The sequence below is a fragment of the Peromyscus leucopus genome, chromosome 8b (genome assembly GCF_004664715.2).
Source record: "Peromyscus leucopus breed LL Stock chromosome 8b, UCI_PerLeu_2.1, whole genome shotgun sequence".
Classification (NCBI taxonomy): Eukaryota; Metazoa; Chordata; class Mammalia; order Rodentia; family Cricetidae; genus Peromyscus; species Peromyscus leucopus.
Window position 1 is genome coordinate 23540869 of NC_051086.1, and position 15239 is coordinate 23556107.

Here is a 15239-nt window from a genome sequence, read left to right on the forward strand (position 1 = left end):
AATCCCAGCACTCGGGAGGCAGAGGCAGGTGGATCTCTGTGGCTTCAAGGCCACCCTGAGCAACACAAGATTGATCCAGTCTAAAACAGAAAGAGAGCCAGGCAGTGATGGTACACATCTTTGATCCAAGCACTTGGGATCTCATGCCTCTAATCCCAGCACTAGGGAGGTGGAGAAAGGAAGTGATGTGGCCGGGCGGAGAGAGGAATGTAAGGCAAGAGGAGACAGGAGGTCAGTCTCTTTCAGGCTGAGGAGTTCGTGAGGTAAGAATTGGTAGCTGTGACTTGCTCTTTTGTCTCTCTGATCTTTCAGCATTTACCCCTATATCTGACTCCAGGTTTTTCTTATGAAGACCAGTTAGAATTCAGGCTACGCTCCAGGCATAGCCTGCAACATGTGGATTTCAAGGGTGGAGGTGGGCGTGCCGAGGTGGGTAGGGGGGCACCCAATCAGACCTTGGATGGGAGAGAGGCCTTCATGGAATTTGGAACTTTGCCCTCAGAAGGGACAGAGGGGCAAGAAATTGCAGTGTAGGGAAAGAGCCAAACGTGGGTTGAGGTTTCGTTGCTCAGTTGGGATTGAGCCAGGAAGGATAAGTGTGTGACCAGAACACGGGTCTCTAGGAAGCTGTAACATTGCTAATAGTGAGGGTCCTTTTTCTGTGAGAATGGATACATGTTGGTCCAAGTTGTCTGGTGACATTTTTGGGCTAGGTATTGACGCCACCAAGCTGGTGATGTGATAAGGGTCATTATAGTTACATCTAACTCGAGTCCCTTCTACCATAACCCGCTGTCTGTCGCTGGGCGGTCTTGTGTGAGAAGCAAAACCATTTTCCCTCCTGGTAAACAGACAGTGTGAGTGCAGCCTAGATGCATCGGTGTTGCTCTGGATTCACTTCTGTTGCTGCAATGAAACTCTTGTCTGGAGTCGCCATGCTCTTTCACCTGCCCGACTGTGATGTGTTGCTCACCCGGCTCCGATTACCCTCCTTCTGCACCCCTCTGTTTTCCTTCGGTGCCAGCCCTTGCTCATTTCTAGAACACTGTGGTGATATATTATTTTAAATCTAAGAAATAAAGCTTGCCTGAGGATCAGAGGATAGCGCCGGCCACAGAGTTAGCCATAGAGGTCAGGCAGTGGTGGCACACACCTTTAATCCTAGCACTCAGGAGACAGAGGCAGAGATCCGCTGGATTTCTGTGAGTTCAAGGCCACTCTGGGCTACATGAGATTAATCCAGTCTAAAAGAGAAAGAGAGCCAGGCAGTGGTGACACATACCTTTAATTCTAGCACTGGGAACATTGAGACAGGAAGTGATATGGCTGGGCAGAGAAATATAAGGTAGAAGGAGACAGAAACTCACCCTCTTGCAGGCTGAGGAGCTGGTGAGGTAAGAGGTGGTGGCTGTGGCTTGCTCTGCTTCTCTGATCTTTCAGCTTTCACCCTGATATCTGGCTCTGGGTTTTTATTATAAGACCACCATTTAGAATTTGTGCAACAGAACACTCTTCCTCCTTCTTTACACAAGTCACCAATGAGATTATAGAACCCCATAGGGCAGGCTGAGGAAAGGCACTCATATGGAGGAGTAGTGTCCCTGCTCTAGCAAACTTAAGGGGCCGCTTCCAGACCTAGCCTGGAGAACTGAAACCCGTGTTGCAAGCCACCCATCACTACTCTGTGAATGAGGCCCTGCTGACCATCTGCAAAGATCCAGGGCTCTGGCTTTATTGGTTGCTGTGGCAACCCCTGGCCTTTGGGACACTTGGCCATTGTGTGCCATTGTGTCCCATTAAGTCTGTGAAAGCTGCCAGCTGCAAGTGAAGAAAAGAATGTCCTGAGACCCTGCCAGTACTTTGTCTTAAGCTGAGTGAGATAGGGGAATGAAAAAGCATTCTGAAGCCCCCGAGAGGCTGCGGGGGAGGTGTGTTGCTTTCTAACCATACAAACGGTCCATGCAAAGTTTTCCTGTGTAAAGGGCCTGAGCAGTGCAGTGAAGACATGCCAGATGCCATCGTCAAGGTTTTTGTCAAGCATTTAGTGTTTAGTCAATGACTGCAAGTAGGCATTGCTCCTGAGGCAGACAAATAGCAGTGACGTGTGTGTGTGTGTGTGTGTGTGTGTGTGTGTGTGTGTGTGTGTGTGTGCTCATGGGCATGTGACAGGGGTTAGCATCTGTCACTCTCCACCTTATTTTATTTTTTTGAGACAAGGTTTCTTTGTGTAGCCCTGGCTGTGGTGATATGTTGTGTACCCTAATAAATTTGCCTGAGGATCAGAAGGCAGAGCCAGCCACTGGATTAGACACAGAGCACAGGCAGAGGTAGCACACACCTTTAATCCCAGCACTTGAGATCTCATGCCTTTGCTTGGGAAGCACACACGCCTTTAATCCCAGGAAGTAATATGGCAGGGTAGAGAAAGGTATGCAAGGCGTGAGGAAACAGGAACTCATTCTCTTTAGGCTGAGGATTTTGTAGAGGTAAGAGCTAGGGGCTGGTTGTTCAGCTTCTTTGATCTTTCAGCTTTCACCTTGATATCTGGCTCTGGGTTTTTTACTAAAAGACCATCTAAGATTCAAACAACACCCGGCTGTCCTAGAACTCACTGGGTAGACCAGGCTGGCCTTGAACTCAAAGAAACCCACCTGCCTCTGCCTCCTGAATACTAGGATCAAAGGTGTGCTCACCAGCCTGGCCTCATATCTTTTTTGAGATGGACTCTCACAGAATCTGCAGTTCTCAGATTGAGCTAGACTAGCTAGCCAGTGAGTCCCAGGGATCCTTCTGTCTCTACTTCCCAGTGCTGGGATTACAGGCGTGCTCATAAGTGTGTGCCTTGTAATGTGTGTGCTGTGGCTTAGAGTCAGGTCCTCAGGCTTATGTGCAAGCACTTTACAGACTGACCCATCTCCCCAGCCTCAGAGGTGGCATCCCTCTGAGGGTTGCAAACAGTTGGGAGACATGGGTAATCAATGGGAAAGAATCTGTTTATATATAAATAAAATTTATTTTTATTTTATATTCATTGGTGTTTTGCCCATGTGTGTGTTATGTGAAACTTTGAAACTGTGGTTCAGACAGATATGAGTTGCCATGTGGGTGCTGGGAATTGAACCTGCGTCCTTTGGAAGGGTGGCCAGTGCTCTTAACGGCTGAGCCATCTCTCCAGCCCCAAGAATCTGGTTTTCTGCACCATACCACACACCTCCTCTGCAGGTGACCACTGCAGTGTTTGCTCTCTTGCATCCCTGTGTTTGAGCTTCAGGGTCAGCGACCCTGTGTCCAGGACCTGTGGTCATGGCTACCCTCCGGTAGTTAGCAGAAGCTGTGCACGCGTGTCCAGAGCTCTTTCCTGCCCAGGTGGCACAAGTGAGACACAAGTGTATCGGTGTGAGCGGGACCTTGACACAACCTGGTACAACCAGGGCCACCAGTCTCTGGCCTGGCATCTCTGGGAACTACAAGCCCATTCAACTTCTGAGTCTGTCAGCCAAATTAAGTTAGATATAATATACACCAAAGGCTGAGGATATGGTTTGCCTAGTGTCCCTGGAGCCTTGGGCTGGAGATCCAGCACAAAACCAGGCATGGTGGTGGTGCCTGCAAGCCCAGCACTCAGGGGTGTGGGGGAGGGTGGCTTCAGGAGGATCAGAAGTTCAAGGTTGACTTTGGCTACATAGTACCCTGTTTTTAAAGGAGGGGGGAGGCTTTGAATGTCGTCTGTAAGCAATAAATGTGAGTGAATGCCCTTGTCCCTGCCGCTCTCCCTGCTGAGTAAATGCCCTCCCTGGGAGGGTTTTTGTTTGGGTTCCTGTAATGTGCTTACCAGGCCAGCAGTTAGCGGGCAAACCCCGAAGCGGTGGTTCAGGTCCTCTTCCTGCCGGTTTACCTGAATTTTTCTCACCTTGTGGATCACAACATTGAACTCTCCTCTTCAGCCATCCTGCTCCAGCCCACTGTCCCATTGCACCGGGCAGATAAGAGGAAGCACAGGAGCTAATTAGCATTTTAATTAAAGCTAGTGGGATGGGAGAGGTGGGCAGGACTGAGGCATTAGCTATCTGGATAGAGCAGAATTTTCAACTTGGCTTGGTGGAGGTAGACCAGAATTACTGCGGGGCCACCACTCGGCTGAAGCAAAAGTTCTCTTTGCTTGCCTTGCGGTCTGACAACCACCGTGCTGTTTAATTGATTTAAAATTTCTCTTTGGTTTCTGATCACACCGAAGGAAAAGGCACACCACTCAGTATTAGCCTACTTTTTTTTCCCTCCGGGAGACAGGCTTTCTCTGTGTAGCCCTGGCTGTCCTGGAACTCACTCTGTAGCCCAGGCTGGCCTTGAACTCACAGAGATCCACCTGCCTTTGCCTCCTGAGTTCTGGGACTAAAGGTGTGTGCCACCACTGCCTAGCAACTCACCATTAAAACTGTCTATTCTCAGCTAGTTTCCCAGTCTATTTCTTTTTGCTTAGTTGATTGGTTGGAGAAGGTGTGTGTGTGTGTGTGTTTTGTTTTGTGACAAGGTCTCATATAAAGCAGGCTGTCCTAGAACTCAACATATATCTAAGAATGACCTTGAACTTCTTCCCCCTACATCCACCTCAGAGTGCTAGGATAGCCGACCACCATGCCTGTGCTGGGCATAGAACCCAGGGCTTCGTGCATGCTGAGCAAGCTCTCTACTCACTGAGCCACCTCGACAGCCCTGCATTTCCTGTTCTGGAAGTTTCACATCAATGGAGTCATCTAACATGCGGCTTTTTCTGTGACATAGCCCGTGTCAGCCCTTTGTTCATCTCTGTGATTATCTATTCATCCGTTGATGGACGCATGGATTATGCCAGCCCCCAGGCTATTGTGAACAGTGGTGCAGTAAGCGAATGTTTACTTAAGTTAGATATAAAATACACCAAAGGCTGAGGTGTGTTTAAGTCCCAGGCTATTGTGAACAATGGTGCAGTGAGCATATGGAATGGTGTGTTTAAGTCCCAGGCTATTGTGAACAATGGTGCAGTGAGCATATGGAATGGTGTGTTTAAGTCCCAGGCTATTGTGAACAATGGTGCAGTGAGCATATGGAATGGTCCATTTTCATGTTACATTAGCATCTGAGTGGAATCTGCCGTATGGCAATTCTGTTTAACTTTTTTGGTTTTTTGAGACGGGGCTTCTCTGTGTAGCCCTGGCTGTCCTGGAACTCATTCTGTAGACCAGGCTGGCCTCAAACTAAGAGATCCTCCTGCCTCTGCCTCCAGAGTGCTCCACCTCCCAGCTCCCCTTAACTTCTTGAGGAACTCACAGATTCTGTTATTTTTAATTAGCCTCCCTCTATAGCTCAAGCTGAACTTGGTCTTAGTGCTAGGATTACAGGACTGTACCACTACACTCTGTTTAGGAACCTGTAAATCTCGGCTATAAAATGGCTTAGCCAGTAAAGGCACTAGCAACAAAAGCTGAGAATCTGAACTCAGTTGCTGAGACCCATATGGTGGAAGGAGAGAACTGACTTCTAGAATTTGTCCCCTAACTCTGCATTTCTACATATACATCACATACACACACACACACACACACACACACACACACACAGGTAACTGTTAAAAAGAAGCCATAGTTCTTTTATTCACTTATTTATTGAGATGGGGTCTTGCTATATAGTAGCCCTCACTGGCCCCAAACTCCATAATCCTGCCACAGTGTATTATTTAGTTTTCTATTGCTGTGATAAAACACCATGACCAAGGCATCTCACAGAAGGAAGGGTTTGTTGGAGCCTACGATTCCAGAGGGGTAAGAGTCCATCACCGTCAAGGTGGGGAGGCATGGGAGCAGCAGGCATGATGGCTGGCAAGCTGAGAGCTCGTATCTTGAACCACAAGCATGAAACAGAGCGACTGGAAATGGTGTGTGTTGTTTTTAGTCTAAATCTCAGTCTTACAATTCACCGATAAAGACTAGGGAGTCAAATACTGGGGTGAAAACCTGCTAGCTCAGAGAGGCCAAGGAGCAACCAGCTGACCTTCCTTCCTAGCTGGTGTCTCAAAAGAAGAGCTTCTCTTCCATGGTTCTAAACCGAAAACGCCGCCAGACTTGAAGTCCCTCTCTACTACTTCCTGTGCATTTCTCTATCCATCTTCCTGACTCTCTCTTGCTCTCAATGGCTGCTTCCAGTCAACTAGTTGCTGGCTCTGCCTCTTGCACCAAGGTTGATTTTATTTAATTAACACAATCTCAGGATTCACAGTGTGATCAAATATCCCACAACAAGTCTGGGCCTTAAATTCTCAAAGCCCGCCACCAGTGACATACTTCTCCCAATAAGCCCAAACTTCCCTAAACTGTGCCACCAACTGGGAACTAAGTATTCAAATACATGAACCTGTTGGGGACATTCTCATTTAAAGCATCACACATGGGCTTTCTCCAGTTCTGGAATTACATATGTTTGCCATCACATAAAAGCAGAACCCAAATATCCGAACATCCACACCAACTTCAAGACTAAGGATTGTGGAGTTACTCCACAGCCTCCTCTGTCCTCTCTCCCATATCGGTATCATGGCGACCCTGGTGTCCAATAGATTGGCTGAATGCATGTCCTCTGCTCCTCTCAGGAAACCTGACAGCATGACTAGGTCACCTCTTCTGGAGATGTCTCTCCACAGAAGTCAGAATAGACACTGTGCTTGGAGTGAGCTCCAGCAAATCCCACCCCTCCGCTCTGATCATGTCCGGCTCTGCCGTTATCAGGATCCTCCCTTCACTGTCCCCACATCTGACACCACTGAGCACTGCTCATCTCAGCTCTCCTTCTTTGGCTTTGGAATCTACTTAACTTTGCAGACACACACACACACACACACACACACACACACACACACGCACGCACGCACGCACGCACGCACGCACCTGCCTAGTCCAGAAGGAAGCTCCTCATCTTCCCATAGCACCTTGCACATACCAGCCAGTCAGTCACAATTCTATCCTGGAGTTGTTTGGTTGCTTGGTTTTGTTCTTGAGGCAAGTGCAGTCTTACAGAGCATCACTGGCTGACCTTGACCTCGCTCTGTAGCCTAGACTGGCCTTGAACTCACAGTCCTCCTGCATCAACCTCCCAAATGCTGGGACTACAGGTGCACCACCATGCCTAGCTTTTCGTTTTGTGCTCTGTGAAGTTCACTGTTGACAGTGAACTGGGAATTCTTTTTATATGCATACCTTGCCAGGTTATTTTAGGAAGTTAATGACAGGTTGAATAAAGCAGCCTAGTACATTGAATTCTCCCACCCTTCTGATCATAGCCCTCTGCCAGAGAATTAGGAACGTGTTTTATCTGATTTCTTCCTCCTATGCCTAAGTGACTCAGTGCCTTGCCTGTAACAGCTACTTAATTAACTCTTGTTGATTGAATTAGTGGGCAAGAAAGTGAATGAACAACATGAATTCTTCTGAGAATGTCTGACAGAGATTGTGTTTTGTGATAAGCTTAGTTTCAGTTGCAGGGCACTGAAATGTCACACGTCACTAGGATACATTTTCCAAAATGACTTGTCATTGAAAGTGCATGAGTGTGGCTCATTTTGATGGGCTATTCAAACTTTCATGCTCAAGTCCTTTAAGATTCTTTAAGATTCTCAAAAACATAGTTATTAAAATAAAATGTATTCATTTTATTTTGTGTGTGAGTGTGTTTGCCTGCATCTGTGTATGTGTGCCACATATGTGCTTGGTGCCTGAGGAGGTCAGAAGAGGCCAGCGGATCTCCTGGAACTGGAGTGAACAATGGTTGTGAACCATCATGTTGGTGCTGGGAATTGAACCCAGGTCCTCTGCAGGAGGGTCTTGTTGAGTCATCTCTCCAGCCCTTCAAAGACATATTTAATGGAAGAAGCTTGAATTCTGTGAAGTTTCAGTGCTGTTTGAGACAAATGGCCTTAAGTGAGAGGTGGTGACTGCTTTTTCTATATAGTTACTCTGCTGCTGAATTAGTAGGCTTTCTAGAGTTGGACATATTAGAATCAACTTTTTAAAAACTCATTAAATTGTCAAAAGAAGAATATGGTTTCTAAGTTAATTTATGGTCACAGTTTTTGTGTTTGAATTTTCGAGACAGGGTTTCTCCATATAGTTTTGGTCCCTGTCCTGGATCTCACTATGTAGACCAGGCTGGTCTTGAACTCACAGAGATCTGCCTGGCTTTGCCTCCTGAGTGCTGGGATTAAAGGCATGTGCCACCACCACCTGGCTTATGGTCACAGTTTTAAAGCCTGCTGTTTTCTCCCTAATTTCTCTCTTATGAAAAGAAATGAAATGGATTCTCTGAATGACTTCCTTTTGAGACAGGATCTCACCATGCAGCTTCTGGCTGGAACTCACTGTGGAGAGCAGGTTCCGTCTCACAAAGGTCTGCTTGCCCCTTCTTCCTAAGCACTGGGATTAAAGTCATGAGGTGCCATGCCCAGCCTTGAACTACATCTGCCCCCTCCTCCACCCCCGCCACCTTTGAACCTTCTATCTACTGTGGCTAGGGTAACTTAATTAATTAGTTTATTACAAGTACAGCAGTGTTTGGGGTCAGGCAGTCCAATAACCAATGTGGTCACCCCTGAGAGTACCCTCCCTCAGATCTGAAATGGGGGGAGCCTTGTTTGCTAGACAACTGGCCAGATATCTGGAGCCAGACAGTGTGCCCTTTGGAGCATTTCAATCCATACTCACGTGACAGCCTTTCCACCCAGGAAGAGTTAAGATCTCCAGAACACAGCACAGCTGGCTGAGGTGGATCCTCCCAGAGACAAAAAAGTTGAACAGAATCTACTACTGTCCAGGGTCCATCATTCTGTCCATGAAAACAGAAACTGCTCCAGCTAGTACTGGCAGGTTAAAACAGGCTGTGAAGGGATTTCTACACTTATTTACAAAGGCATTGTTCAGGTAGGAACTCCTAACTCTTATTCCTCATGTTTCCTTTTGATTCAGGGGACATCCATGAGGGGAACACCACTGGCCCTCTTCATTTATGGGAGGAAGGAACTTGGATTTGCCCTAACAGTGGTAGATGTAGACGAATTTCTAAATGGTCTTATTAAATAAAAAACACGGAGCCAAATATAGGGGTAAAAACCTTAGATCAGGGAAATAGTGAGAGCCACCAGCCAACCTTACCTCACCAACTCTGCAGCTTCCAAATGCCATGACTTCCTGTCTGCCCAGGCTTTTGTTGCCTTGCTGTTCTGCCCTCTCATTGGCTCTCTCTGCCCAGCTACCTCACTTCCTCTTCCTAGCAGCTCTTTCACTTTCTGATTGTCTGTACAGACCTCCAGGCCTCTATGATTAGTACTGGGATTAAAGGTGTGTGTCACCCGGCTTGGCTCTGTTCCCTAGTGTGGCCTTGAACACACAGAGACCCTGCCTGCTAAGGGATAGGATTAAGGGAGTGTGCTACCACTGCCTGACTTTTGTGTTTTCTTAAAATGGCTTGCTATTTCCTCTGATCTCTAGGCAAACTTCATTTATTAACATACAAATAAAATATCACCACATTTCAGCACAAATGAAATATCACCATAGTTAGCAGGTGGTGCTCTAACTATTCACAGCCCAGATGAGCCTCAGGCACGAGACCCTAGACAGGGTGACAGTGCAGGAACCCAGGACTGCCTTGGTTTCAAAATGGAAAGTTTCATGTGCTAGGAATCTCTCCATTCCAAGCACATTGGGACAGTTTGTCACTCTAAGACAGTGTGTCCTATGAAATGGACACCAGTTGTCCCCACACACACACTGGATACCCAGGCTCCCTGGACAGCCCATACAGGAACAGGTTTGAGAGCCGAGCACCCAGCACTGAGTCATCAGAGATGTTTACTCTGAAGATTCCTGTCTGAATTTCCTTCCCCGGAGCACACACTTGTCCTCACTTAAGGGGGTTCTTAATCCAACTCTGAGTTGTTAGGGGTGTGTGTGTGTGTGTGTGTGTGTGTGTGTGTGTGTGCAGGTATACACATGGCAGGGGTGTGTGGAAACCAGAGGTCAGCCTTGGATGTCTTCTTCAGTCACTTTCCACATTGTGTTTTGAGACGGGGTCCCTCCTTCTCCTGGAGCTCACTGATTTGGTTAGACTGGCTAACCAGCAAGCCCTAGGGACTCCACCTGTCTCCACCTCCCCTGGCACTGGGGTTGTAAGCACATACCACCACACTCAGCTCTTTCTCAGGGTTCTAGGGATCAAACTCAGACCCTTGTGCCTGCAGAGCAAGCACTTTACTAGGACCATTTCTCTAGGCCTCTATTTTTCCATCTAGAGAGTGGGCATGCTCATCCTGTCTGCAGTGTGAAAGATGAAAGGAAAAGGTATGTAAACTAAAGTGTACATTCAGCACAAAATGTGCTTGATTGAAGAGTATTTGGCATACAGCAAAGGAATTTGTATCCTAAGAGCCTTCGCTACAAAGTGGGCAACCGTGAGTTTAGATGCCTGTTACGGTGCTGGGTCCCCGTGGGCCTAAGTCTGTTTATGGTCTCTTTCAGGACAGCCAAGAGTGAAAGGATCCTCTTCCTGAAGGAGGGGGTCATGGCCTTCTTGTTGATCGCCCGGCGGGTGGCCTGCAGCTCCCAGAAAAACCTCTGCCTCTTCACACGTGGTAAGCCCCCAAGGCCTTGGCATGACCTACTCCCCAAGAGACACAGTGATGACTAGGGGTCTCTGGTCAGAGTCCTCGAGGACAGAAGGATCCGGCTGCTTCTGGAGCTTTCCCAGTGTTCTTCAGTGAGACTATCACCATTACTGCCATTGTGGACAACACACCTGTCCACAGGTGGACAGTTCTCGAGTAGGAGTTGATGTGGCTGAGTGCCACTCTGCTCAGGGGTGGTGGCCTCTAAGGCAGAAGGACCCAGAAAGGAAGACACAGGGCTGGGGTTGATGCCAAGGAGTAAAGAAAGCCACAAAAATGAGGCGGGGGGGGGGGGGCATGTCACTCAGTGGCAGAGTGCTTTCCTAGCACACAAAGCTGAGGGTTTACTCCCCAGCTCTGTATAAACCGGCATTTGGGCTGAGGAGATGGCTCATTAGAAAACAGATTTACTGTGAGTGAGAACTGGAATTCAGATCTTCTCACAAAAGCTGATGGGGGTGGCAGCCTGCTTATAATTCCAGCCTTTAGGAATTGGAGACAGGAAGTCCCAGGGTAGGACGTCGAGTTAGACCAGTCTGATCAGGCCAGGGTTCATCAGGATGCCTCAGGAGAACAACTGAAGAAGACATCTGACATCAGCTTCTAGTGTCCCAGCACACAACATTCACACGCACAAATACACCAAAGGGTGATGTGGGAACCACTCATAATACCAGAACTCAGAGTTCAGGTCAGGAGGATCAGGAATTCCGGGTCATCCTCAGCTATATAGAAAGTCCAAGGCTAGCCTGGGTACATGAGACATGTTAAAAAAAAAAAAAAAAAAAAAAAAAAAAGCTGAAGTCACAGGTACGCTGCCAATGGCCATATAATTCCAGCGTCCAGGAGGTTGAGTTGGGGAGGGTCAGGAGTTCCTCAAGTACAGGCTTGGCTAGGAAGGAAAGAAGGAAGAGGGTGGGGAGGAAAGAAGGGAAGGGAAAAGGGAAAGTGATGGAGGGAAGAGCCCCCGGCTGATGACTGTCTGGCTTGAGTGTCTGGGCACTGAATCCCGCTGTGAACTCCGACCCACTCCGTCTAATCATGCGCAGCATGGGGCTGTCTCCAAGTGCTGACCTGCAGCGAGTCGGGATCTGTCACCAAGTCACTAATTATACTTATTTATTTTTGAAACAAGGTCTCTTTAGCCTCTTAGCTCCATAATCCCAGCACCCAGGATGCTGGGGCAGAAGGATCATGAGTTTAAGGCCAGTCTGGGAGTTCTAGGCCAACAAACAGAAAAGGGCTGAGGCAATGGTTCAGTCTTTTTAACCTGGGTTGCAGGAATCGAACTCACGTAGTCAGACTTGAGTGGCAAGTGCTTTTACCAGCTGAGCCTACTCTCCGGTCTTAATAAAAAGGGCTTGCCACACAAGCGTGAGAATCAGCAGCCACATAAAATCTGGGTGTGTGCAGTGGTACACACCTGTAATTCCAGCATGGTAAAAAGAGGCAAGAGGGGCCCTAGGGTTTCTGACTAGCTAGTCTAGCCAGCTCATTGAGTTCCATGGTAACGGAGAGACCCTGCTGCAAAAAGTGAGGTTGGAGAGAGAGAAGAGTCACCACCTTACTTCAACACATGCACCTTACACACACACACACACACACACACACACACACACACACACACACGTCCCATACACAAGTGCACACACACACATCTCATACACATGCGCACACACAAACACATACACACATCCCATACACACACACACACACAAACACATACACACATCCCATACACACACACACACACACACACACACACACACACACACCAAATGAATGAATGAATGAATGAGAGGAAGGACAGTGCAGGGCTCTAGCTGGATTTTACCTTGACATTGTTTAGGTTCACATACAGAACAATTGTTTTCTGGGAACGATATTTTCATTTATTAAGACCAGAGAGTTGGCTCAGCTCGTAAAAGCATTTGCTACTTGTGCTGGCTAGTTTTATATCAACTTGACACAAGCTAGGGTTGTCTGAGAGGAGAGACCTCAATTGAGAAAATGTCTCCGTAAGATCTGAATGTAAGATCTTAATTAGTGATTGATGGGGGAGGGCCCAGCGCATTGTGGTTGGCTCCATCCCTGAGATGGTGGTCCTGGCTTCTATAAGAAAGCAGGCTGAGCAAGCCATGAGGAGCAAGCCAGTCTGCAGCACCCCTCCATGGCCTCTGCATAAGCTTCTGTTTCTTCCCTTCTTGGGTTCCTGACTTCCTTCAGTGATGAACTATGATATGGAAGTGTGACTCAAGTAAGCCCTTTCCTCCCCAACTTGTTTTTGGTCATAGTGTTTACCACAGCAATAGAAACCCTAATTAGGACACCGCTCAAGCCTGACAACCTGAGTTCAAAACCCAGGTTGAAAGCCGGATTTGGGGAGAGGAGCTTTTAGCTATAATGCCAGCACTCCTGTGACAGAAGCAAGAGAGCTGGCTAGAAACGTGAGGGCCAGCTAGCCTGGGGTCTGCAGCACAGCAGCAGATGTGAGGGCCAGCTAGCCTGGGGTCTGCAGTGCAGTGGCAGAAATAACAAGAGACCCTGCCTCAACAGGGGGTGGGAGGAGTGGGGGGGGGGACAAGAAAGGAAAGGACTCCTAAAAGTTGCCCTCTGACTTCCACACAGTCCCTGAGGCACATGGTGCATGAGTGTGCATGCATACACACTCTAAACTAACTAATAGTTATTTTTAAAGATCAAGAGAACATAAAGGGTGGGGTGGTGGGTGATGCACGCCTATAATCCCAGCACTTGGGAGGCAGAGGCAGGTGAATCTCTGAGCTCGAGGCCAGCCTGGTCTATAGAGCTATTTTCAGGACAGCCAGGGCTACTCAGAGAAACCCTGTCTCAAAAAGAAAAAAAAGGGAGGCCGTTAAGGACTTTTGGCGACTGTTCCCTGTGGTGTAAAGAACTGACCTTGAACCGTGACCTAATGCCATGAACACCATCGTCACCACAGAGGGCGGGATCCATGAACCTCTGTAACCCCAGTCTTGTGTGCCCACGACATACTCCTACTTTCTACAGACCTTTTTCTTCTCTGTGATTCTGATAAGAATTCGAATCTGGGAGAAGTGTTGTTTTTGCTGAGGCACCAGATGAGGCGGCAGGGTATGCTCAGGGTCTGAGGAGTCGGAAGCATGCCCTAGCTTCCTTCCCTCCCTGGCCGGCTCTGGAATTAGTCACCATGCCCATTTGTTTTTATTGTTTTTAATGTGGATACTGGGGATGGAGCTCAGGTCCTCACGCTTGTGTGTCAAGCACATAACCATCTGAGCTATCTCCCCCCACCCCCTGCCCCATTATGGTTAATATTGATTGCCAACTTGACAGGGCCTAGAATCACGCAGACCAGTGGCTCTCAACCTTCCTAACGCTGCCACCCTTTAATACCGTTCCTCATGTTGTAGTGACCTCCAGCCATAAGATTATTTCATTGCTATTTCATAACTGTAATTTTGCTACTGTTATGAATCGAAATGTAAATATCTAATATGTAGGATATCTGATATATGACCCCCAAAGGGGTTATACCCACCGGTTGATAACAACTGATGCCAGGCGGTCGTGGTGCACGCCTTTAATCCCAGCACTGGGGAGGCAGAGGCAGGAGGATCTCTGTGAGTTTGAGGCCAGCATGGACTACAGAGCAAGTTCCAGGACAGGCACCAAAGCTACAGAGAAAAATCCTGTCTCGAAAACTAAAAAAAAAAAACAAACCCAAAACCCAAAAAGAGAACAACTGACCTAACAAACCCCAGACATGTCTGTGAGGGAGTTCTAGATTAGGCTGAGGTAGGTCTTCCACAGGACCCACTTCGACTGTGGGCAGGACCATTCTAAGCACTGAGATTCCAAACTGAATTAAAGAGACCTCAAATCCGGGCATGGTGGTGCACCCCTTTAGTCCCAGCACTTGGGAGGCAGAGGCAGGCAGATCTCTGAGTTCAAAGCCAGCCTTGTCTACAGAGTGAATTCTAGGACAGCCAGGACTACACAGAGAGAAACGCCATCTTGAAAAACCAAAACCAAAACCAACCAAACAAACAAACAAAAAACCCAGGAGAAACCAAGCTGAGCACCAGTGTCCAGCTCTTACTGGCTATGGACACTGTGACCTCACAGTCCTGGCATACGCCTTCCCTGCCACAAAGACTGCAGCCCTCACACTGTGAGCCAAAGGAAACCCACCTTCCTTGAGTTCCTTTTCCAGGAACTTCATCACAGCCGTGAAAAAAGTGACTGATGTGGACAGGGCCTCATGATGTTCCCCAAACTGGCCTGGAATTTCTGGGCTCAAGGGATGTCCTGCCTCAACTTCCCTAGTATCTGCAATCAGACACATGCCCTTGCACCCAGCTCCCCTCTTAGAGCTTAACCGGGATGGGTGTACATTGTATCTCCCTGTCAGGTGGCAAGGATGCCTCTGAGCAGCAAAGGATGACCAGCCAACATGTCACCAGTGCCGAGGCTGAGAGACTCCGCTCTGCAGATACACAACTGCATTTAATTTGGACTGGGTTTCTTTCTTTTTTTTAATTTATTTATGTATTTT

General features: G+C 47.9%; 1 protein-coding gene across 1 annotated transcript in view; it reads left to right on the forward strand.

Annotated features, from left to right (window-relative positions):
* Nucleotides 1–15239, forward strand: part of Abat (4-aminobutyrate aminotransferase) — a 106192-nt gene that overhangs the window by 45788 nt on the left and 45165 nt on the right. Inside the window, exon 2 of the mRNA XM_028872865.2 lies at nt 10536–10648. Within this exon, the coding sequence (XP_028728698.1) occupies nt 10579–10648 (70 nt within the window). The 5' untranslated portion in view covers nt 10536–10578. The remainder of the gene's footprint in view (nt 1–10535; nt 10649–15239) is intronic.